The sequence below is a fragment of the Marmota marmota genome, unplaced genomic scaffold (genome assembly GCF_001458135.2).
Source record: "Marmota marmota marmota unplaced genomic scaffold, marMar, whole genome shotgun sequence".
NCBI classification, from domain to species: domain Eukaryota; kingdom Metazoa; phylum Chordata; class Mammalia; order Rodentia; family Sciuridae; genus Marmota; species Marmota marmota.
The window spans coordinates 23,986,543-24,011,783 of NW_025999900.1; the positions used below are offsets into that span (position 1 = coordinate 23,986,543).

The 25,241-nt window shown below is 36.6% G+C and overlaps 2 protein-coding genes across 2 annotated transcripts in view; one reads left to right on the forward strand and one right to left on the reverse strand.

Moving 5' to 3' along the window:
- The window catches only part of Ralgapa1 (Ral GTPase activating protein catalytic subunit alpha 1), a 234,592-nt gene extending 217,858 nt beyond the window's left edge, over positions 1-16,734 (forward strand). The window contains exons 39-41 of the mRNA XM_048798440.1: positions 6,078-6,202; positions 12,496-12,498; positions 15,403-16,734. Coding sequence (XP_048654397.1) covers positions 6,078-6,202; positions 12,496-12,498; positions 15,403-15,551 — 277 coding nt within the window. The 3' untranslated portion in view covers positions 15,552-16,734. The remainder of the gene's footprint in view (positions 1-6,077; positions 6,203-12,495; positions 12,499-15,402) is intronic.
- Positions 16,735-17,570: 836 nt separating this feature from the next.
- On the reverse strand, positions 17,571-21,326 carry Insm2 (INSM transcriptional repressor 2). The gene has a single exon (XM_015489108.2). It carries the CDS (start codon positions 20,519-20,521, stop codon positions 18,833-18,835), a length of 1,689 nt encoding a protein of 562 aa, XP_015344594.1. The 5' UTR covers positions 20,522-21,326; the 3' UTR covers positions 17,571-18,832.
- Positions 21,327-25,241: the final 3,915 nt, after the last annotated feature.

Genomic DNA, 25,241 nt, shown 5'->3' on the forward strand with positions numbered 1-25,241 from the left:
AGAGCCTCTTTGCTGGTTCTCCTAGTAAACTACACTTTCTTAACCCATTAAGTCCCAGGTTTTCAATTCTACTATTTTAATTCTACTAATATTTTAACTAAATTGATAAAGGTGCATTAAAATAGGTTGGAAATCATAATCTACAGCATATATATTTTATGTATTTTTATTTTTTAAAATATTTTTTTTTTTAAATATTTATTTATTTTTTTAGTTATCGGCAGACACAACATCTTTGTTGGTATGTGGTGCTGAGGATCGAACCCGGGCCGCACGCATGCCAGACGAGCGCGCTACCACTTGAGCCACATTCCCAGCCCCAAAATACTTATTTATTAGTTTTTTCGGCAGACACAACATCTTTGTTTGTATGTGGTGCTGAGGATCGAACCCGGGCCGCACGCATGCCAGGCGAGCACGCTATGGCTTGAGCCACATCCCAGCCCCCTGTATTTTTATATAATAGGAAACATGGAACTCTAATCATTCACCTGTTTTCTCAAAAGACCACTAAAAACAATTATTTCAAAGTTACCATAATTGGTACATTTACTGCTCAATTTACATTCATAAAGGTGTTCTTCACCTGGGACAATAGGACAAAGGGATTAAGAAATAGTTTCTAGCCAGGAGTGTGGCACATGCCTGTAATCACAGCAGCTTGGGAAGATGAAGCAGGAAGTTCGCAAGTTCAAAGCCAGCCTCAGCAACTTGGCAAGGCTCTGTCTCAAAATAAAAAGGGCTGGGAATGTGGCTTACTGGTTAAGCACCCCTAGGTTCAATTCCCAGTGCAAAAGAAACATTTCTATTCCTAAATTTGGGGGGCAAATTTCAGTGGTCTCTTAGTGTCACTATTGTAATTTAGAGACTAATTATCCAGTAATTCTGTTTGGCAAATTTTGTCTATTTTGTGGTTAGACTTGGGGAGACTAAATCATGTATTTTGATCTTTATATCTTCAGTACCTAACACAAACATAGCTTAGAAATTTTGTGAATATTGAACAGTTGACTATCCAGTTTAAGTAGTCCTCTCCAATTTTTTTTTAAGTCAATAGACAAAATTTCTAAGCAGTTTTTACTTTTGGAATTGTCTCTTTTCCTATGGCTATTATTCTTGGAATCTTCTACATAGAGAGGGAAATGAAATTCCTAAGTATTAAAACTTCGAAGAAGGCACTGAAATATGCAATTCTAAGGTAAATGTTCACTAATTTAGGAATTTCAGAGCGGACCTTTAATCCCTGAGACTGTATACCATTGAGTACAGGAATAAACACTGCATACTTGCCTTTGTTTAAGAGTGAGCCAGTGCTTTTGCTGGGTTAGGAAATAAAACATTAAACGTGAACTTAAGAGGAAAATAATTAAGTGATAATATAGATCTTTGTTATTTGCCTACAGCTGTTAACTTTCATAATTTCTCTTTGTGAAAATTATATTTTATATTCATTCTTTTGTGTAATATGTATGTATATACACACATAAAAATTTCCATTTCTTTTAGGCTAGTCATAAATTAATAATAATGTGATAATAATTTGAGCTATATGTACAACCCACTGGGGTCTGCCATGGAACCAGTGATCAAAAAACTGAAAAGTGTTCCCATTTTTAACAGTAAAAGCAAGAAATTTGTAGAGAATGAGGGTTGTTACTTCCAGTGGAATTGAACTTGATGGCACTCAACCACTGAGCCATATCCCCAGTCCTATTTTGTATTGTATTTTAGAGACAGGGTCTCACTGTGCTCAGTGATCCTTCTGTCTCAGCCTCCCAAGCCCTTTGGATTATGGGCATGTGCCCCCACACCTGGCTGGGTTGTTGCTTCTTTAAAAGCAAATCTGACCAGGCACAGCAGCACATGGCTGTAATTCCAGTGACTCTGGAGGCTGAGACAGAAAGATTGCAAGCAAGCTCAAGGCCAGCATGGGCGACTTAGCCAGACAGTGTCTTAAAAAAAATAAAAATTAAAAAAAAATGTGTATATATATATATATATATATATAAATCTACCTTTATTCTCCCTATATATATAATAATAAAAATTAAATACTTGATATTACTTAACCTTTGACATCTTTTCTTCATATTGTTTTTTACCATGAGAAATCAATTTCCTTACATCAAAATAAATCAAAAGTCCCTATTTACATATTACAAATAAATATTACAAATATTATCAAAGAGTTCTTGCATATGAATATAGGTACATTTCTTAAACCAACATTGAAAAGTTGTCCTCCAAGAAATAGCACTTGCTATTTACAAAGACATGAGCCAAACATCAAAATAAACTATTTTAACCTCAGATGTAGGGGCACTTTTAGGTTACCCTGTATTTATATACTTTTATACCCCAATAAAGTAAATAGGAGCAGGTGGTAGTATTCTCATTAACATACAGATAAACTATTTTTAAGAGAATTCATATACCTATTTTTCCAAGTCTAAGATGAAATTGAAACCCTGTTTTATAACAGCTGGTCTTGAAGTTTAAAATTAAAAGTAATTACTTAAATGTGTAATGATGTTACTATTACTGAAATGCAGATTAAATTTAAACTATTTCTTTGTTAAAGAGAATTTTGGTTCCCTTTATTATTTTTAGAACAGTAATATTCCTTTCCTTTTCTGCTTTTGCAGAAAGAAGGAAGGAGGATTAGTGGATAATTATATTGCCATGATTGCAGCACCTGTGTGTTATTTCTTTTGACTGGCTAGTTCCATATTAAAGATTCCTACCAGCTAAGAGTCTCCCTTATCAAATGTATTTTTAGCTAACTTTGGCTTGAGTTGTTTTAAATCTACAACAAAACCCTCTCAATTCAACTTAGATCTGTACTTTAAACTTTTGTTTAAATCTTTATCACCAATCATTTTAATATAACATTATGGATTGTAATAAAACAATATGGATTTTTGTTAGTTTACCTTCACCTTTTTATCTTGCCCATTTCAATTTTTTTTTTAATTTTAATGCCATTTGCAACACTTACAGTAAGAATATAGCCAGAGCTGTCCTCTTGTTGCTAGCCATCAAGTTTGTGTATGCCACTCAACTTATAGGTACTAATAACTCTTACCTAAAGAGCTGCCTTTTGTAAGAAAGAAGTGCCCAACTTATTATAAGGAGATACAGGGATTAACTGCTTTAGATTCTGGTTACAATTTCAGATGTTAACAGCACTGTTAGGAAGTTTATAATCATTACAATCACAAAAGTCCCTTGTTGTAGATCCAGGACTATGGTTTAAGTACTTAGAGTTTATTATATGTCTTTAATATATGTTTTCTGAAGTAAAAAGGGCAAAGGCAAATGTACTATAGATTGGGTTGATCTGTTTTGATATTATTTGTCTACATCAAAACTGAAAAATTAGGAAAAAATTTAGCTTTTAGAGGGTGAGTTATCTTAAACTATATTTATCAAGCTAACAGTGTTTTCACAGGTAACTTTAGATGTTAGCCTGTGTGATGACTACTGTCATTTCCCATTTAAAATTAACTACTAATGGTTATTTTCTTTCATTCTGCCACCTAGACTCAAAAAAAATCATTTTAGAAAACATTGTATTCCCTATCAAAGATTTATTGTAATTTTATTAAAATTGTGTTTTCATATAAAATGAAGATGTTATATCAGGATAATTTAGTTTTGTGCCCTGTGTGTTAGTTTCTTCTGTTTTATAAACCTCCTTTTGTATAGCAAAGTAGAATTACTTTTCAAAATGTGTTTTATTTAGATAATAATTTTTTTCCTCTGATAAATTTACATTAGAAATATCTTGTTTTAGAAATATTAACATTTGCTTTCTTTCTGCCTAATTTTTTTGTATAAACTCTAAATATAATAAGATAAAGTAAAATATTTCATTTATAGGCCCTCTGAAAGTAGAGCATTTTCAAAGCAGGTAGGTGTCTCCACCCTACTTTTCATGAAGCGTTTTACCCATTCAAGCAGACTTTTAAAAACAGCTTGTTTTGATAGCAGACTGTTCTCCTGTGGGCCTGCAGCCTTTGCTTCCTGGCAGCACCTTTGGTGCGAAAAGAGAGTGATCAATTGGGAGACTATCAGTGCCAGCATGCATAGAGTGATAAGTTAACACACCACTGGGAATTTCTAGGGCCCACCAAGATACTTCACTTCTAATGTGCTAACAAGCTCATTTTTCTACCTCTTGCCTCTTCAGTTATTTTTTTTTCTCAGAAGAGCTTAGAAGTTGAGTGCATCAGGCATAATGAAAAGCTCTGTAGGAGGGAGAAGCAATAACCCCATTTTTCCCTTTTCAGCCAAATAGAAAATTAGTTTCTGGTAATACACAAAGGCCAGTATTTTTTGTACAAGGGGCACTGCTGTGAATCAAAGGACTCTATTAACTGCAGAAAATTCGGCAGCTGTGAATCTCCCCCAATGAAAAAAGTACTTTCCAACAAGTTGTGAGATATGTAGTATTATTTAGATTGAACCATCAGTTTCATCCTCTGCCGTTTATAACCATATACTCCCTTTAAAAGTGTGCTGTGTTACTTTTCCCTGTTAAATTGGGCTAAAAAATATCTGTTGTTATTCCACAAAATCCTTATCATCAATCATTTTAATATAACATCTAATCGCTACCCATTTCAGAAGTAAGATTCTTCTGAAGTTCAACCCCAGTAATACAAAGCCATTTAAGGGACAAAAGATATCATAATCAAAGTCAAATGCATAATGATTATACTATAGTCTTTAACTCCTAGTCTTTTTACCTTAATGAACTTTTACAAACTAACTGGCTGTGGTATCTCCCATTGAATTATCACTTTAAATTGCTTCGTCTCAAATTAATTTCTTTGGTCTGTGTATAGACTTGGTCCACAATTTCTAGAATTGTGGAACTATAATTGAAGAATAAGGAATTTTAAGGAAGAAATATTAAAGTTGGTTTTAGAAAAGAATTCAGTAAAAAAAGAAGAATCAATAGGCAAATCTTTATTATTATTTAAATGTCTTGTGTACATTTTTTATTATCCTTATTTAAATGTCAACATAGCACACTGAGTACAGCAGGAAAACTTTTAAAAGTTGTAGAAGAAAGGTTAACTGATTTCTCAGTTCAAGAACTATACGACATGAAGTCAGCATGTGAGTTTTTCCTGATAATTGTATGTTGCTGCCTGCTGCTCTACATTTTGACAGCCATTTCCATAGTTGCTTTCGTGAACAACAGAAATATTCTCTCTCTTTCTCGCCCTTTCTGTGCTAACAGCACAATCAGACCTGCTGAAACAGGAAGCCTGGAGTGGGTTGTTCAAAAGCAACAACACTTCAAGGTACTGGTTGCTTGTCAATAATATCAGAGAAGAAAATGTGGTGAAAGAGAAGTACAGTATTTTTCTGTCAATGTCAGTGCCCTGTAGATGCTTTGTTAGACAGTATTTAGGAGTCCTGTGGACTCTTTGCAAATATTCCTGCTTGTTTCAGTGTTATAATTGACTAGGTATTTTTTTCTGACACACAGATTCAGCTATGTATTTATCTTAACCGCATGGAGTTATTCCAGGATTATAGCAACAGAAGTCTTCCATTTAAAATGAGAACAATTGTTGAGAAAATGCAGTGATTTTAGAAAATGAAGAAGATATGCAGGAATTTTTACAATGAGTCTTTTCCAATGAAAAATATAGAATTTTGGACAAAGTATCTTAAAGGCAGCATTATAATATTTATTGCATGGCTTTTGAGAGTACATCTGCCGATGGAAGCTGATTAGCAAGAGGAGCCTAGACTGACCTGAGAGTAATTGAATCCTTTCTCAAGTAAACTATTTACTCTTCGAGTATGTCAGTATTATAATTATTTTCTAATAAATATCTCCCTGTTAAGCTGTCATTTAGTGGTATCATGAGGAGTAAACTTAAGAAGTACATTTTATGCTTTAAAATGGCATATTTTTAATCATATGCAAGAATAATCAGTGACTAATTTACTAAGAAGCAGTGAAGTTTAGCAATCATATTGGTCTTTTTTTGATGAGAGCTGTTCCTTTCCCGTATAAGCTGCATTTAAGTTCATCCTTAACAGAAGGAAATCAGCTATGAGGAGAGAGCACGATATCTGCAAACAATTGTCCAGCACCATTTAGAACCAACAACATTTGAAGATTTTGCAGCACAAGTTTTTTCTCCAGCTCCCTACCATCATTTACCATCTGATGCCGGTAAGATTAAAAGCAAGTATTAGTTACTTATTGTCACTGGAACTTGAAATGCAATACCCTTTTGTTCTGAAAACTTGCTTGAATAAAATTCTAATCATTGAAATATACACATTTTTTATCACTATTCAAATTTGGCCTGTAAATTTGATTTGTTTCGCTTTATCTAACTGAAGTTCCTCCAGAAGTCAACAATCTTCATACAAGTACATGCACCACATTTTATCTGAGCTAATAATAGTCCATGACCCTTGCTTCTCATGGGATCATTACTGAACTATCTGCAAAAGAAACACAAGTTGAGCATGTACTCTCAACTTTAGAGGATCAAATTTTATGGCCAAGAATATTGCCTCGTCATCTCTAATTTTACAAATAAAGCTAAACTGGTCTAGATTTAGAAGTACCTAATATGACAAATTGTTATATTTAAGGATTGTTCAGAGGGTACTGCATTAATATAATTAACTAATTTTGAAGAAATCAGTAAGAAAATAAATGACTCATGGCCTTCCTATTCTGTAATATCTTGCACTCCTTATGATTGTTTCATTTATTTTATTTTCCCTCTTTAGATCATTAAATATCAGTTCTGTTTATCTGAAGGTAAGATAAAGTGTCAACCAAAACACCCTCTGTTCTTCTCCCATTTTCTTTTTTCAAAATTAGCAAGCTCTAAGCTTTTAACTCAGACAGTAAACAAACTTAACAATACTCTGGTTCATACTAAACACTTCAGAAATTGTCACTAAATTTTTTCCAGAATTATACTAACTAACCCAGGTCTGCATGAAACACTAACATGGTTTGGGGATTAAAATAACTAATAATAGAACCCCATGGCTGAAATTAGTTACACCTTGTTATACTGATGCTTTTTATTTTGTTTGTTTGTTTGTTTTTCAGCATGAAAAAATAGTACTATTGAACTAAAGGTGGTGTGTCTTTGTATTTGTAATGTGTTGCATTGTTATTGGATATCTTAAGTCTTCTTGGTTACTCTCTGTGTGCCTTGCACTGTACTAGGCACCTGAAATAGAAACTGACTTTTGTAATAGGATGCAGGAAAGGAGAATATGAAATGAAGTTAAAGTTCTCTTTATGTTAAGTATGTTTTCTTTATAAGTTTAAAAGGCATAGCACTCTTTCTTTAACCTAATCTATTTGAAAAATAAATTACTATAATTTTCAATTGAGGTTTAGTTAATGGAATTAAAGCTTCCATTCCTGTCATCATTAATTTGCCATTAGAAAAATAATTTTACCAAAAATCTTAAATCCATTTCAGTTAATATAAAAAAACTAGCAAAGAGAAAATCACATTAAACTGGGTTGGATCTTGAAAATAGATAAATTATAAGATTTGCTTTAATGGATTGACACTATCTAAAATTACAGTTTGGCATTTAGAAAGAAGGTAAAAGATACTAAAAGTAGACTAATTAACAGCAAAAATGAAAACTTAAGTGTACTTGGCATTGTGGTTGTTTAATAATAAAGAATATCTGATGAATTACCAGACTGTATTAAAATTGATATGAGTAACACTTTTGTGTATCTCATAGTCAAGCCATAAACCGCACAACTGAGAAATACTGATAACCAGGTCACATTTGGACTAATTTTTTCCCCTTATATTTATAAGGTCAGTTCAGTTTTAATGTTATTGTTTCACAGCTATAATCTTTCATATTTGTCATCTTGATGGTGTTTTCATATTTTACATAGTATCTTACACTTTTAGCTAGGTATGCAATATAGGAAGTCATATTCTCACTTTCTGAGATGCTCATCAAATAATGCTACAGCAGCCAAGTCAAGGCTGTTGGCTTCATTTTTAATGTATTAGTATTCTTAATTTACTTAAGACCCAATTATCTAAGTAGTAATAAAAAGGTGAATTTGAACATCAACCTAATATTGTGGCTATAGTTTTATTTCAATTAGTTTTTTTTTTAATTGTCTTTGCCTTTAGGAAACAATAAGACGTGGACTCTAATTTGTGAAAGGGTATTTTTGCCTGTAAACAACTTATGACAGTATTACTGAATACATTTTTATGTGCTTTTTGCAAACTTTAATAATCATGACAAATTTTTTATCAGCATGGGTTTTCAGTTCAATACAATAAATAAAATATATGTATTCCTCTAGTAGCAAAAACATAGTATCTGAATAATAATTTTTTCTCCCATTTATTTCAATTTTCCTTCATATTCTACCTCACACATATTAAGCCCTCTTTAAAGTTTTAACTCAGAGTGGGAGAGAAGACATGAAAGAACCACAGAATAGCAATAGCAATGTGGAAATGACTTCTTGTTTGCAAAAATGACAAAATTTGAAGTTCATTAGGTTCATTTTTTCAACATAGTAAAATTTGCCACATGAGGAAAAGGATTCATAATTACAGTTCAGAATCAACTTTAGATATCCTATGCATAGCCTACATATATGAAATAATACTGCCAAAAAATATACAATACTAATCAAATACTAATGCAGTAATTTGAAATTACATTTTGAAGAAATGCACAGTGATGATTATATTCATATGTTCATATTTCATAACATTTCTACTCAGTGGAATAGTATAGAAAAATACTATTTTGGGGGACTTACAGTATAGCTCAGTGGTATATACATGTATGTTTAGCATGTTTGAAGCCCTAGATTCAATCCCTAACACCAAAAATTTTAAAAAACAACTAATTTTTTAAGTTTATTTGGTTCAATATGATGTAAAACTCATTTCCTCTTAACAGTAATATACCAACTGTGGTGACATTTAAATTAAAAAAAAATTTTTAAAGAGAGAGAGAGAAAAAATAAGTCTTTTTTGTAGATGGACACAACACAATGCCTTTATTTTTATGTGGTGCTGAGAATCGAACCTGGGTCGTGCCCGTGCTAGGTGAGCGTTCTACCGCTGAGCCACAATCCCAGCCCTCAGAAATATTTTTTAAATAAATAACTTCTAGTATTAAAGAGATATGAAAGATTTGGGTTACCATAATCAACCCATAAGTTATAACTTTATTTTCTCAAAGTGTACTGTCTGTGTCAGTAGACTGATACTTAGGGGAAATTATTTTTATCCCTAAGGTCATTGAGGGAAATATTGTGATGTCACACTTTGTTGATCTTCCATAACTACATTAAAATATTATTAGATTTTTCTTGTCCTTTATTTTTAAAAAAAAATTACAGGAAAAAATCCTTTTATCTGTCAGGCATGTATGTGGAAAATATCAAAAGTTTTATAGCGACCTTCTTTTTTTAAACTTGTTTTGTATTTATAACATTTCTAACGGTGAACTTCAAAATGAAATCACTCTTCTTAGCTAAATTACAGTGGTAGTTCAAAAATGTTCACATTTTCCTCTAGTATATGTTACCTTTCAAATCATCTTTCTATTGTTATAATAAAAAATTCAAAAGTGCCAACAAAAATAGGATACAAAATGTATACAGTAAATATTCTAATTGAGCCAGGAGATTTCTTCCTTTGGGTTATTTTTCAGCAGATTATGCTAGAAATTTTGGAAGCACTCACATATATACACACACACAGAAACATGAATATATATGCACATGCATATCCAAATATACAGACCGTTTTTTATAATTACCTTACAAACATCAATTTGCAATCAAAGAAGTCTTATAAAATTAATAAGATTCAAATATAACTTATATGCCATCAAAGTAAGAGATAATCTAGAGTGACTATGAAGACCCAGAGTAGCATCTAGTCTACCTTTATTGTAACCTCAGTCTCACAAAATTTGTATTGCTGTATATAGATAGATCTGATAACCATTAATTCTAACCTGTCTTTCTGAATCTTTTGAGTAGGACAGATCATTAAATTTTAGCCATTGCTTTAGGTAATTCTTTTTTTAATTTTGGTGATCTTCTTTAAAACTAACTTTAAATTTCTCCTCTTCCCAGGCTTTGAAATGATCTGAAAGAAAGTTGGGTGGTGGGAGTTTGCTATTTTTGTTTCTTTTTGTATTTGGTAATGAGAATTGAACCTAGGAGTGCTCTACCACTGAACTACAGCCCTAGCCCTTTTATTTTCATTTTGAGTCAGGGTCTTGCTGTTAGCTTAGGGCCTTGCTAAATTGCTGAGTCTGGCCTCAAACTTGAGATTCTCCTGCCTCAGCCTCCCAAGTCCCTGGAATTACAAGATTGAAAGAAAAGATTTTAGCCCCACAAAGGTATTATATAAACATCCTAAATATTATTTGCAAATGCCAATAGAAAAGTCAGTTTCCTTCAATATATGACATAAGGTATGAAATTATAAGCAGCCAAATACGTCCTATCCTCTTCAGTACTTTGAACTTAAAAATTTGTCTTATATGTTTTTGAGTAAGAGGCAAATAATACTAATCTTAAATAATATCTGTTAACCTTTTGTAACAATAATTACTAGGTTCAGTTTCCACAAAGATCACTCACTTGGGTGTGGGATTTTGTTATGAAAATAATAACGTAATAATTGAGTGGTTTACTGAGTGCCAGACATGCTCTGCTGAAACTAAAACTACATATGCTTTTGTTCTTGTTGTTTTTGCAATACTGAGTTTTCAAAACAGGTTCTCATGCATGTTAAGCAAGTATTCTATCACTGAGCTACATACACCCCCCCAGCACTTTTTATAAATTTTATTTTGAAACAGGGTCTCACTAAGTAGCCCAACCTGGCCTCAAACTCATCATCTTCCTGCCTTAACCCCCTGAGTGCTGGGATTACAAGATGTACATCACCTCACATAAGCTGCATTCTCTCAATCTTCAGAGTAGTTCAATGAAGTTTTCCTAAATAAAAGCTTATCCAGGAGCATCTAGGACTCAAGGAAGCCAGGATTCCAATCTAGATGTATCTGATCTCAGAGTACATGATCCTAATTATTACAATTACACAATCTTATTTTCATCCTCTTCTTGCTGTTGGTACAGGTGAGAGAGAGATGGCCCAAAATTTTGTCATAATTACAAATTAGAAATTATTGGAAATTTTTATTTTGAGGGCTCTAGTTTTCCTAGACATTGAAAAATCTTAAATATTTTTTTAATATTTATTTTTTAGTTTTAGGTGGACACAATATCTTTATTTTTATGTGGTGTTGAGGATCGAACCCAGCGCTCTGCGCATGCCAGGCGAGTGCTCTACCGCTTGAGCCACATCCCCGGCCCATCTTAAATAATTTTTAAGGTTGCCAGCTAAAAAAATATGGGCTTTGAAATCAGACTGATCTGGATTTAAATCATTATCCTGCCATTTATTATCCACACAAACTCAAATTAATCTCTCCTACACCCAGTTTTCTCATTTGTAAGAAGGAAGTAAACTGTTACAAGTTTAACCTGGTTTTAAGTCTGAGCAATAGTAGTTCTTAAATATCTTAAAATGAAAATACTTGTTTGCCTGTATTTCTTCACTATTTTATTTTAAATGATGTGTTATGTTTCCCTCTTGACATTCAGTGCTATATTCATGCTACTCTTAAGCACTTATCAACTCCTTTAACAATATTAAAGCAGTAAGGTTATTTGGGTAATCTGACCTTTAACATAAGGTTGTATTTCATAGGATCATCAGCATAAGAGAGGATAAATTCTTTGATTTCCCTAAATGAAGGGTATTTACCTTAAGGAAGGGTATGTTGTGTTCTCCACATTTGAACAATTATATTTCATAAGTAATTATTTTTTTCAAAACTGTTTCTAGTTTATGATCCTTTGTAATCGTCATCTGTTTTTTTCAGTCTGTTAACTTTTGCTCTTTATTTAATAGCTTTATCAAATAGCTACATTTGCCAGTATCTTTGCATATATAGTCACTAATTCCCACAACTTTGTAAAATAACTGTTATTTTCTCCATTTTACAAATAACAAAATGTCTGGAGTCAGTTTGCTCATGATTAAACAGCTAGTAAAGTGACAACTTGGTATTTAATCTAATCCATGCCCATATTCTTTCTAACACATTCATATTGTTTTTTTAGTTCAGTGTTAATTCAAGCTACTTTCAAAGTTACAGTATTTTAAAAGGCTCTATTTTCCCAATAACTTTGATGACAAACATGACCAGTTTAGAACTACTAAACATTATAAATAAAATGATAATAAATAACTATCCATTGAGTTCCTTTTATAATGTATAAATCCCCAAAGTTATATTCATGATGTTATTTATAATAGTTTATTATAATCAATGTATAGTATATGAACCAGTTTATTATACTATCAAAGACAAAGATTCAGGGCTGGGGATATAGCTCAGTTGGTAGAGTGCTTGCCTCGCATGCACAAGGCCCTGGGTTCAGTCCCTGGCAGCACCAAAAAAAAAAGACATAGGCACAGCCTCTATGAGCACTGTAAGAGTGTTAATAACAGATACATTATGCACTTAGGAGCCCATAGATACTTTAAAACTTGTCCTTGAAGATATATTAATAAATAATTATATAATATAATCAGCGTTCTTTATGACTCAGTATAAATCAACAGTTAGGCAGAATAGAATGTGAAATGAAATGCAGGTATCACTATATTCTTTACTTCTAAAATTGAGGTCTACCTACCGTAAATTATATAGAGTTTGGGTGTATCCAGTATATACCACAATTATCATTTGCTAAAATATGAGTAGGTATAGATAACTATATACCACATGTGCCAAAAATCCTTATTTGACACTCAGTTGACCAAAGAGGGATTTCATTTTGGAGGCAATAAGGGAGACATGAAGGATTTGCTGTTATTGAAGAAAAAAAAAAAACATTTTTTAAGTGATAAAGCTGGGATATGCACACAGGCAGCTGAAGATTAGCTTTATTTATATTATTATTAAAAGTAGTGAAAGAAAAAGATTTTAGGAATGGGAATAGTTAAGAAGAAAAATTTGTAATAGAAATGGATAAAACAGCTATGGAGTAAATTTGCATGGAGCTCTGTGTGCTTTTTGTTTTTTTGTTTTTTTTTTGAAGAATTGAGTGAGGAAAATAAAGTTTGACAAAGTAGTATTCTCCAGTAAAACTTTCTGTGATGATGGAACTGTTTTGTATCTCTCTAGTATGGTAGCAACTAACCAAAAGTGACTGTGAACACTTGGAATATGGCTAGTACACCTAGGAACTGAAATTTTATTTAATTTTAATTGCATTTAAATTTAATGTGGCTATAGGTACCATATTAGACAGTACATCTCTAGATATTTTATGACTGAGTGGTTAGGATAACGTCCACTAGTATAATGAACATTTTTAAATGTACACATTTGTAAAAACTCTCATAGACTTTTTTCCCTTTTTTCTTTTTTTCCTATTTGAACTTGTTTTGTTAGTTGGTAAGTATAACACTTGAATTTACAAAGTGCTGACCATTGTGAAACATCATCACCCTCATTCATTGCATGCCCAATTATATTTCATAAAAAGAACTGATTACTCTCTTCTCCACTCCTCAGTTAACACCTGTAAAATTCTGCACCATGTCTCTCATATCTGTTATCTATCTTCTCTTTTGTTTTCTTGCTTCTGCTTGCTACTCCATTTCTTCATTCACAACAAAGAAAGAAATGCAGTGATAGTTCTCTTCCTCCCAAAACCTCCGCTAGAAAACATTGGCCATCTCAAGGTAACAGCCAGGGAAGGCCTCTCATGATGGCTGGGAATAATATGCACTACCAGAAAAGCATGAGATACTGCTCTTCACCTTCCTTCTGCTGTCCATCTGCAGTGCTTCCCTAACTGGGCCATGAATTCTATTCTTCTCTAAATTTTCCAATATGGGTCTACTATGGGCCAATTCAGATCTTCAGGAGGAGTAAATTTGAACAAAAATATATTTCCTTCTTGTATTTTGAAGTCCAGTCTCATTTCAATTTAGAAAAGAAAATGTTGGAAAAGTTACTTTGAGGAGAGAGCTGACATGGAGTTTGAGTGACATACTTAAGAACAAATATGCATTTCCAAGGAAAAGTATAACATTTGGCCTTAAAAGCACTTTGAAATGTTCTGCAGAGATGCATTCTTAATTATTTAAGATATCTCAATAGAATATTCACTCCTTATTGAACATTTTTGTTTTTTTCTTATAAATATTTATAACTTCAATTTAAGTACAAATGTTTCATTATATGGAAGTACTAGCATTTTTTCCAAGTTTGAAGTGTCAGTGGGATGTCTCATTGGCTAACAAATATGCCAAAAGTCTCCCCACATAGTAAGAAGTATTAAGTTTAAGCCTGCAATCTGTGTGGTTGTTTAATGTCTTATTTGTTGGGAAAATATTTGATGAAATTTGCCTACAACATGCAAGGGTCTGTGGCATTGCTGTATGTTGGAGAATCATAATTCAAAGACATAAAAAAAAAAAACAAAGGTGAAGAATTACTTTGTAACTTACAGAGTTCTCTTATTTGAATTTGTTTTGCTTGTTTTAAAATTTTACATCTACTAATTCCACTGGCTATCTATATGCTATTACTGAATATAGTATAACTGCAAAAGTTCAAGTTAGGGAAACAAAAGCATTACTTATTTCTTCTAAATTAAGATGTCTTTGAGGCTAGTTTGTCTCTTTAACCGACTTTCAGATGAGAATTCTTATCCTCTTCCCTCCCCCTGGAATCTGTCTTGCTCCTTTTAAAACCCTACTTAAACACCTTAGCATGTATGATGGTCTCATAGGTGCCAAGTCCTCTTTGGAACTTAACTGTTAGAATTGTTTAGTGCTGTTTTCCTCTAGTTTGAGTAGTGAAGTGTCTGCCCACCCACCGCCCAGCTTTTTGTTTTTGTTTTGTTTTTCTTGTTGTTATTCCCTGAACCCTAGAAGTAGAATTGGTCTTTCTCACCTGCTTCTTGTGCCCTTCCTTGCATGCCACTAGTGCTTTGAATTCCTCATTTTTCTGCCCAGAGATTTTGCTTCCCATTGCTTTGTCCAGGGTTCTGGCTCTGGACATGATGATTGGCGCTATATGGCTAATATGATGACCTGAGCCACCAAATCACTGGGTTTTAACTACATTAGCAGGCTGTGGTAACAAGCAAATCTGGGGCTTGCTTTTTTTTTCAAAAGACCTCATTAAGGGGTGGGATCCTTACTCCAGATCAGTAGCAAAAAGGTTATGTCTTATGAGATGAGAGGCCAGATGACTATATATTTATGTTCTTGCTGTTTCCTACAGGCTCCTACCCAGAGATTCTACCCAGTGAAGCTCCCACAGCAACGCAGGTAGATGGGGCTGACCTGGCCTCTCCAATGTCTCCTCGAACTAGCAAAAGCCGCATGTCCATGAAACTGCGTCGTTCCTCTGGCTCAGCCAATAAATCCTAAGGAGACAAGCAGCCCAACAGTGATCAGCAGTAACCACCTTAGCACGAACAAAGTGTTAATCCTTGCAGGCCTTCATTCCTGCCATAACATGCATGTTCTTTCCTGTATGTTTGAGAAAACACTGGACTTAAATAATTTGTAACCTAATATTTTAGATTTGGACTATTTATTCAATTTGTTTTTTCCTCACACTCCAAGCTGCCATATTTTGAGGGTGTGGAGTTTTATTTTACACTCTTTACCTTCCTAGATAATTATGTCTAAATAGTTTTACCTTTAATTTCATGATTAATGTTGAGCCAAAATATAATTGGACAAATAGTCTCATTTTATTTATTGTGCCTCATTGCAGCTTTATGGCTCAATAAATGTATAATTTTTTTTACAAATGTAAAATTAAGTTTAAGCATTTGTAGTTAGAGCAAAAAGTTACAAATCTGTTAATACAGATGTGTGTAGAGTATTTGTTACAAAAATAAAACACTCAAAATGCTCACTTAGCATCTCAAATTCTTAAGTAAAATAATTTTAGCATTAACTTTTTCTTCCCAAGACAATGTCTCATTTCTTGGCTGTGCAGGTGATACCATGACATATCCAATAACTAGAAAAATCATTGCCGAATTTTGATTTCTGTTTAGCTTCCAAATAATTTTCTAATTTGTTTTGCTTTTAAGTGGTATTGCTGTTAAATTGCTATTTCTGTCTTGAGATTGTGGCCCTTGATTATTGGCTGATAGATCCTGGCTTATCTGTGTTCTTTCTTAAGTAGCAAAAAGAAAATGATCCATAGGAGGAAAAAACACTTTTCTGACATAAATATGTTGCTTAAATTATGTGTATTATTAAAAAGAAAAGGGAACATGACCCAGGAGTCTAAGTTAAATCTAATATTATTAATACTGAACTTTCCAGTGCAAGTTGGTAGACATTCCATCCTCCAGAAGTATTTTCCTATGGTAGATAAGCTGCTCACATTTTGTTTTGAATGGGCATCTCTTAAGGAAATATGTAGCATGACATTGGTACCAACTGCATGTGTAAATAAATACATCATACTGGCAAACCATAGAATATAAATTATGTATCATTCATATAGTATCTACAAATTTGTAACAGTGGGGGATTAAAAAATGACATGGTATTTAATAACACAATAAAAATATTCTTATCATGTCCTGTCCATGATTTGTCTTACATATTTCATGTATTTTCAGATTTAATAAGCAGGGCTATATGATTAATGGGGAGATGTAAAACATAAACTAAGATTATCTTAGCTAATCATGAAAACTGAATTTCCTATTGAGGATTCACTCCAAATTATTTCTCAGAGATCCCACCGCAGTCATTAAAAACACAGGAAATTTACACCTTCATGAGACTGGCCAGAAACTTCACCCAGTGCAGTTGGTTAAAGCATCAATTTATTACAGACCTTATGCTTCTTTAATTTCTTAAATGTCACATTGTTTTATAATATGCTTTCAGGACTAAAACTTTCCAGAAAAATTTTCTAAAACAGCTTTTCAGAGTTACTGAGTTCCCATGCACTTCATTTTTTGTTTTCTTGTAAATACAAACTAAAAATTTCTATGAATGCTTATTTTAAAAGATGAACAAATGGATAAGGAGTCCTTGGGAACAAACTTAACGATATAGACAATTTCCCACAGTCAAGGTGAAGGATTATAAAAAGGAGAATCAAACATTACTGTTCACATGTTTCTAAGGTGCTTTCAGTTTGTTTTAAATGAACATCTACTGGATTGATAGTAATGTATAATAAAATGGACTGAAAATACCAACTTGAGATAGTGAAATTAGCTTAGTGATATCACTTTAAAATTATAACAGATAGTTATAACTTTTGTCATTTTCAGGTGACACTATTCTGAACCTTTTTTAAGAAAATACTTTAACAAATAGCAATAGAAAATATATTGAAATATCAGTACATATTTTTGGCCTTTGGGCGCGTCGGTCTGTGCAGCTATACTTCAGATGGATAGCATTTCTACACCATGCGTTCATTTGCAAAATACATCTCCTGTCTTTGTATTCTGTCCAAATGGGTCACTAAAATTCTAAAGTAGAATACTGGCAATGGGGAGATAATAAATGTGACTTTGAAAATATGCTGTGTTCAGCCATTATTTAGACAAACAACAAAACAAAGCACAGTCTATGTACATTTATTTGGTGATAAGCATCTTACAAGTCTGAGCTGTCAAGCAATGCTCAGCCAATATCCCAAACTCTAGCTATTAGGGGATGAGTACAGAATGTACACTGAATATGGTTTACAAAAAGAAATTCAAAAGTTGCTGCTGAAAAGAAAATATTAAATATTGAGTGAATTGCCATTCAGTTTCATAGTGTATTACAGGTATTAACATCTTCCTTAAGCTGAACAAATTTCATATATACAGTATGAGATATACAGCAGAAGCATTAAATAATTTGGGTGAAATCTTACTAAAACAGTCAAATGTCAGGAAACAAGTTCTACATTTCCGAAAAGCTATGTAAAGAAAGGTTTAAAGCAGCTCTTCCTGAATACTGCACACAAAATAGCTAAAGGTAAGAATTTGAGAGTGTCTCAACTCCTTCTAGTAAAGTACCACCTCCAAAAACTAAGAATAGACTAGTACATATAATTGTGAAAAGGTTACAAGGGAGATTTTCATATCCCCCAAAAGCAGCAAACATCCTCTTATGTTTCCTGGCCCTGGACACAGTGCTTGAATCTTTGCCCCCCTGTAAGTTTGGCACCAATCACATAACTTTTTAATTCACAGAATATACAATGCAAGATATCTGACCCTATTGAGACAGAAACTACATAGGTGCCTGTGATGGCAAGAGGAAAAACAAAAACTGGTTACCACCACGTTTGGTAGTCAGAACCCTTTGTAGACATTGAGACATGCATGCATTCACTGCAAATTTCCATAGGAATTACAAATCATATAGGATTTGTTAAGGGTCTCCAGAGTTTTGAGGGGGGAAATCCTATTTTAGTGGGGAAGATTTAGTGAGGAAGATTTAAAGCTGACAGTCTGACTATGAATATTTATACCTTATACATACCTGCTCTAGAGGAGGATTTTACATTTTTCTGTCTGCTCCCCTGGCAGAACATTGACTACTGCGAGAGTTTTAGGAGGGAAAGCATGGAAAAGAAAGTAAACTTGCAAGTTGAAGAAAGTCCCCACAGCGATTCCTATGATCTGCTTTCCCCAAGGCCAGCCTTGAAATCTTCCTGATCTCTTGGGCCCTCAGCAGCCCGGCCTCAGTGGCATCTGCAGCAGCAATACTTGCCGGCTTTCTGAGGGGTGGCACTTATTGATATGCCGGGTCAGCCCTGGAGAGCTAAAAAAAGTGGACGGGCAGTGCTTGCATGAAAAAATTTGCTGAGCACTTCCATCAGATGCACCTCCGGGGCCTGGTGCTTCACCAGGAGCCCCCGCCAGAGCGGGCAGGAGCAGCTCCTCGCGGACAGCGTGCCACAGCCGGTGCTTCTCTCTGATATCTGCGGATGGGAAGTGAGCCCCACACAACGGGCAAGCGAAGGAGAGTGGTGCCCTGCGTTCGGGGCCAAAGCTGGGAGCTAGCGCACGAGCTGAGCCTGCCTCGTGAGTTCCCAGGTGCTTGCGTAAATAAGCTTGGCGACGAAACTTTTTGTAGCAATATGGGCATATGAAGATCTCAGATCCCCCACCACTACTGGCACTGCCCGGCCCAGACACCTGGTGCCCCAACACCCCCTCTCGGTAGGAGACCTGTGGCAATGGTGACTCCCGGTGCGGAAGCACCTGGAGGCCTTGGTGCGAAGCACTGTCCTGGTGCTGATCCTCCCCGGAGCTGTCCCTGACCTGCGGGTGCTGATCCGCAGTCCGCTCTGCCCTGCTATTCTCTTTCCCTTCGGCCGGAAAAGATGCAAGGGACCCAGAGTCCAGACAAGATGAAGACAATGAAGGAGGTGGTTTCCCGTCGGCGGAGGAGACTGTGGCAGCGCTTGCTGCTGCAGGACGTGGCTTGTGCCAGCGGCGATGGGAGGCGAGGTTCGCAGGGCAACTGAAGACCTTATCGCACTCGGGGCAGCGGTACTCAACACGCACTATGCGGGAGCAACGATGCTGAGCCAGCGCGAAGGGGTCTGCGTACTGCTCCTTGCACAACTGGCAGATGAACTCTCCTAAAGGTGTGCGGCTGCCACCCAAGCCCCTGGAAGGTAGTCCCGGTTCCTCCTCCTTGATCTTCAGGCCCAGGACAGGGGACGTGGTCACCTCATCGGCAAAGCTTAACTTCCTCATGGCCTTTGGCTTCTTGATTCCCGCAGCCGTGACTCCAGGCGCACAGCCTAGAGGTACCTTGACACGGCGCTCGCTGCCAGAGGCTCGCTTCAGGCCCTGCAAGGTGGCAGAGAGGGGCGCAGGGTCCGGCTGGAGCGCGGGCTCTGGGAATGGTGCCCGGAGCGGCAGCAAAAACTGGTCCCCAGAGGTCGGTGCGGTTGCTGGAGCCACCGAGCAGGAGAAAGTAGCCACAGCGGCGGCACCACCGGGGAAAGACTCAGCGGAGACAGGAGAGCTGAGGCAGCGTTCCAAGAACGCCCGGCGGAGTTCGGTGCCCGCCGGCTTTGCGGGGCTGGGGCTGGGTCTGGGACCCTCCCTGTCATCAGCCCTCCATTCTGTGCCTTCCTGCCCGCCTATTCCCAGGCTCACCCCAGCCGCCCGACAGGGTGACCCGGACAGTTTCTGGGCCGCCTCCGCCGTCAGCCCCTTTCCGGGCTCCTCCTGGGTGGGGGGCACCGCCTGCTCCGCACCGGGAAGGGAGACACTGGGAACCTCCAGGGAGAAGGGCGGCGCCACCTGGGGTCCCAGCAAGGGGAAGACCCGCTCAGCTAGGCGCACTCGGTATGAGCCGCCTGTCCGTTTAGTTCGCTTCACCAGGAAGCCCCTCGGCATGGTGGAGTCGGGAACGCTCAGGCTCCAGGAGGAATGAGGGACCACAGGGCTGAGAGCGGGCGAGCGACAAGAGCTACACAAGCTTCGCCACGGCGGTCATGCCGAGGCTGGCTTTATAGCTGGGACGCGAGCCGAGGGCCTGTTGGGCCACCTCCTGGCTGATCCAGCCAATCAGGAGTGGGAGCGGGTGCCGGGGGCGGGGTTTTGTCTGCCAGGCTCAGCCTTGAAGCCCCAGCTGGGTGGCGGCGCACATCACTGCCCCTCCTAGCAGTGCCTCTGAGCCGCTAGAGGTCTGCAGAGGGGCAGCCTTCCCCTGCTGTTCGGCTCAACCCCCGCCCCAGGTGAAGACGCAGGAAGGTAAGGTCTGGAGTGTGAGGGAGTGCGGCCCTCCCCACCTCAGCCGCCTCCTGGGAGGGGACCATCCATTGGAGAGCCCCGCACAGCAGCGACCCTGCGCCCCCCAGGCCTGACTGGAAAGCTCTGACGCTCAGGGAGGACTGTGGAGGGAAACCGCAGCGGGAAGTGGAGACCACAGGGTGGGTGTCCACCGGGGAACTGGTTAACATCCTCTGCAGGTATTGAACTGATGAGATGCTGCGATCGAGAGGCAGGGTGGCTAAATCCACCGCCCTGTGCCTACACTTGACGGTGGGAGCACGTCTGCCATCCAGTATCGATCGAGACTGCGATACTATGAGAATTCATCTGGGAAGAAGGGCTCTCAGTGCGGGAGATCGTGCGTGCTGGCAAGCCTCTGGAGCTCAGGACGCCAGCACGTTTGTGGGTCTTGGTCCTCCAGGCTGATAAGTGCCCCCTCCCCGATGGGAATAGGAATGGGGAGGGGAAGGGATCTAATTTTCAACTGCCCTCGCACAAAGTGGTTTTTCTGTTCACACTTTCCACTTGTGTTATCCAGAGACATGACTTAATGCCTAACTGGCCTGTTTAGCATGGAGTAGATTGAGTGAGAAATGCTGGTGGAATCAGCATTACATCTGCTTCCCCGTACATAACAAGCGATACTTTGCAAAAAAAAAAAAAAAAAAAAAAAAAAAAAAAATGTGCTGTAGTCCAAACTCAACAAATTTTCATCTGGCCCCCTGCCATGTGCCCAGCTCTGTCTTAAGAACTAGAAGAGATTTGAAAGTCCATAATACTAGCTAAACAATGAAATGATTAGACAATATTCAACAGGTGAAATGCCAAATTTTATAATATAGAAAAGTACAATGCGAGAACAGGAAAAGACGGGAAAGAACTGTGTTCAACTCTCCTTACTAAACCAAATTTGAGAAAAGACTGAGGGAGGTATTTTTAAAATAGAATATAGCAAGTTCAGTCATCACTAAAACATATTGTCTTCCCTCTCATGAATATTTCTACAAGGAGGACATTATTGGGGGAAATATTTGGAAGTAATTACATATTTATTAATCACTGCACACTAAGAAATTTCTACCCTTGTGCGCACCCTGGGAAGGAGCCAGAGAGAAGGTAGTAACTGGCAAGTCATGCATATGCACAGACCAGATCCAAACTGAGGTCTAGCTAATTCCAAAGCCCAGACTCTTTCCACTATCCCAATGACTTCAAATTATTTTTCTTTCATAAAATCCCACGATAAAAAATATGTTCTGTAATACACCCACAACTGAAAACAATTTTCACAAAATAATATTTCCCTTAATTAAGTGCAATGCTTTCCCGTTTTTCACTTAATTTATAATATTTTTGTTTTCGTTTTTCAGTACTGGGGATTGAACCCAGGGATACTCCACCACAGAGCTATATCCCCAGCCCTTTTTTGAAACAAGGTCTCACTAAATTGCCCAAGCTGGCCATAAATTTGTTATCCTCCTGCCTCAGCCTCCTGAGTAGCTGGGATCACAGGTGAGTGCTGCCACACTTGACTGAATTTGCTCTTAAAAGTATTTAAAAGTACTGGTCATAGCAAATAAACTGATTTCACAACTGAGTAATGGACTAAAACCCAGTTACATTGTTTCCCTTTAAGCAACATGAAATCATACAAAATAAGTAAATAAACCTGACATGTTATAACCAAATAATATTCTGAATTAGTATTTAAAATATTTAGGTCTTTTCATAGTGTTGGTATCCTTAGTTTCTCATGTTGATCATGTCTGATATATTAGTTTAAGTACCTCAAATTCTTCTCAGTTCTTCCCCCTTACTTCTCCCCATGACCCAGATATGTTATGTGGTATAGAAAATCTAATGTTAAGAATTTTCATACTTTAAGATAGACACTTTTCCAAAGGGGCTTTTCCCCAAAGGCACAATGCTTTGTAAGAACTGCTGACATATATTTTCTGCCAGATTAAATAATTTTAATAGCTTTCCATTGCCCTCAAGTATAATTTAATAACAACCTTTCTGGAAATTGGTGTAACAATGTATCAGAAACATTTTTTAAAAGGATATACCCTTAATCTACCATTTACTATTTCAATAAGTCACCCAAAATAAGAGTAAAAATTTACTGCTCACAGCAGTTTACCACAGTGTTACTTGTAACCATAAATAATCAAAAAAGTAAATCATGGGATAGCTGTACTATAGATAATTAGGTAACCATAAAAATGCGATGACATGGATAAATGTGTATATCATAACATTAAGCAAAAACAGCAGGATGTACAGTTGCTTGTACAATAAGGAGTTCAATTATGAAAGAACAAAAGGCACAAGGCACTGGGAGTAGCTATGCCAAAATGCTGTTATAATGTTCCCATAGTTAGTAGGAATTTTAAGTCTTTTTTTGTTTGGAGTTTTAAAACTTTTTTTTTAATGCTCTGCATGAAGTTATCTTACTCTGACAATTAGAAAAAATACATAATATAAAAACTGCCTTAAATCTCTCTGGTGTTCAATGCAGTAACTTCCCTTTAGGATATCTCAACATCAGAGGGAGTAATTGTACAGATAAGTAGCATTCTCCACAGCAATCAGCTTGAAACCTGGCCCTCACAGAGGTGACAATCCTCTATCATGCCAGAGGTCTTCTAGTTGAAGAGCACTTTTGGGAGAAGAATAAGAATTAAACTGTGGGGAAGAGAAAGAATTTAGATGCCTGCTTCCCACTCATACATAAACCTAGATGATCCTTTGAGATACGAATATTTCTTTCTCTATTTTCTCAGTTAGATATTATGATAAATGTCTACCTGAATAATGAGCACATGCTCAGCAAGATTGTGAAATCTTTGTTTTATCTACATGTTTTCTCTTATCATAGGCAATCTTTGCCTCCTTTTAAACATCCAGGACCTTCATCTGCTCTGTTACACCTTAACAAAAACTCATATACACCGAATTATCTCTCAAGCTATTGATGCTTTAAATCACCTGACTATTTTCTAGGTCTAACTAGGGAATAAATTACTGTGGTTTAAATTCACAAATTGAGACAGTAGAAATTCAGAAAAAAAAATTTTGAAGACAGACTTCTTCCTACCCTAAAATCATATTATCTATAAAACAGGCTCAGATGACTGACCTACTTTTTTTTTTTTAATTTTTTTTTATATTTATTTTTTAGCTTTTGGCTGACACAACATCTTTGTTTGTATGTGGTGCTGAGGATCGAACCCGGGCCGCACGCATGCCAGAGGAGCGCGCTACCGCTTGAGCCACATCCCCAGCCCTGACCTACTTTTTAATCACTTGAATATGTAGGGAATTACTCAGGAGGAACTTTATTTCTTCTCTTTCTCTGCTTCCTCATCTCCACCTAGACATACCCCTGTAAAAGATTAACACCAGTTGCAATTACTATAGATCTATTGTCCCCCAAAACCTAGAAGTCAACCATCTCTCCCAAATCTAAAACTGAATTTCTGTCCTGAAATGAATCTCCATCTCAGTTTCCTCATGTCAGTAATAATACCTTCATTCAGTTACCTGCCTAGACCATAACCCCAAAACTTTTGGTTCAAGCTAAACACTCCTTAATCAACCCATTAGCAATCCTATCTTCAAAGCTTTGCCTGAATCTAAACACCTCTCAGATTCTCTATCACCACATTCTGTTTAGTCTTTTGTATCCACTATTGTCTTCTCTATAGTGTAGCAGCAAGATGGATCCTGATAAAATATAAATCTGATCATTTCCCTCTTTTACTCAAAACCTTCAAATGAATTGATTTCTTTCCTTCCTTCCTTCCTTCCTTCCTTCCTTCCTTCCTTCCTTCCTTCCTTCCTTCCTTCCTTCCTTTCTTTCTTTCTTCCAGTACCAAAGATTTAACTCAGGGGCTCTTGACCACTGAGCCTTTTCCTCAACCCTATTTTGTATTTTTATTTAGCAATAAAGTCTCACTGACCTTGCTTAGCACCTCCTTTTTGCTGAGGCTAGCTTTGAACTTGTGATCCTCCTGCTTCAGCCTCCTGAGCCACTAGGATTACAAGTGTGTGCTGCCTCTCCCAGCTAAATGAATTGATTTCTAAAATACTGAGCCATCAGATTAAAAAAAAAAAAAGCATCACAATTTCTTACAGCTGCAACCCACCATGTATAAATCCAAAACACTGATTAATCCCTGGCTATTCCTAAATCACATCCTTCCACCACTCTTTTCCTTGTTCAATCTGTTCTTATCCACATTAGTCTCCTTAGTCTCCTTTATTTCTCAAACATGAGAAGCACACTTAACCTCTCAAGGCTGTTGTCTTCTGTTAGAATGTTTCTCTCCCCCCCCCC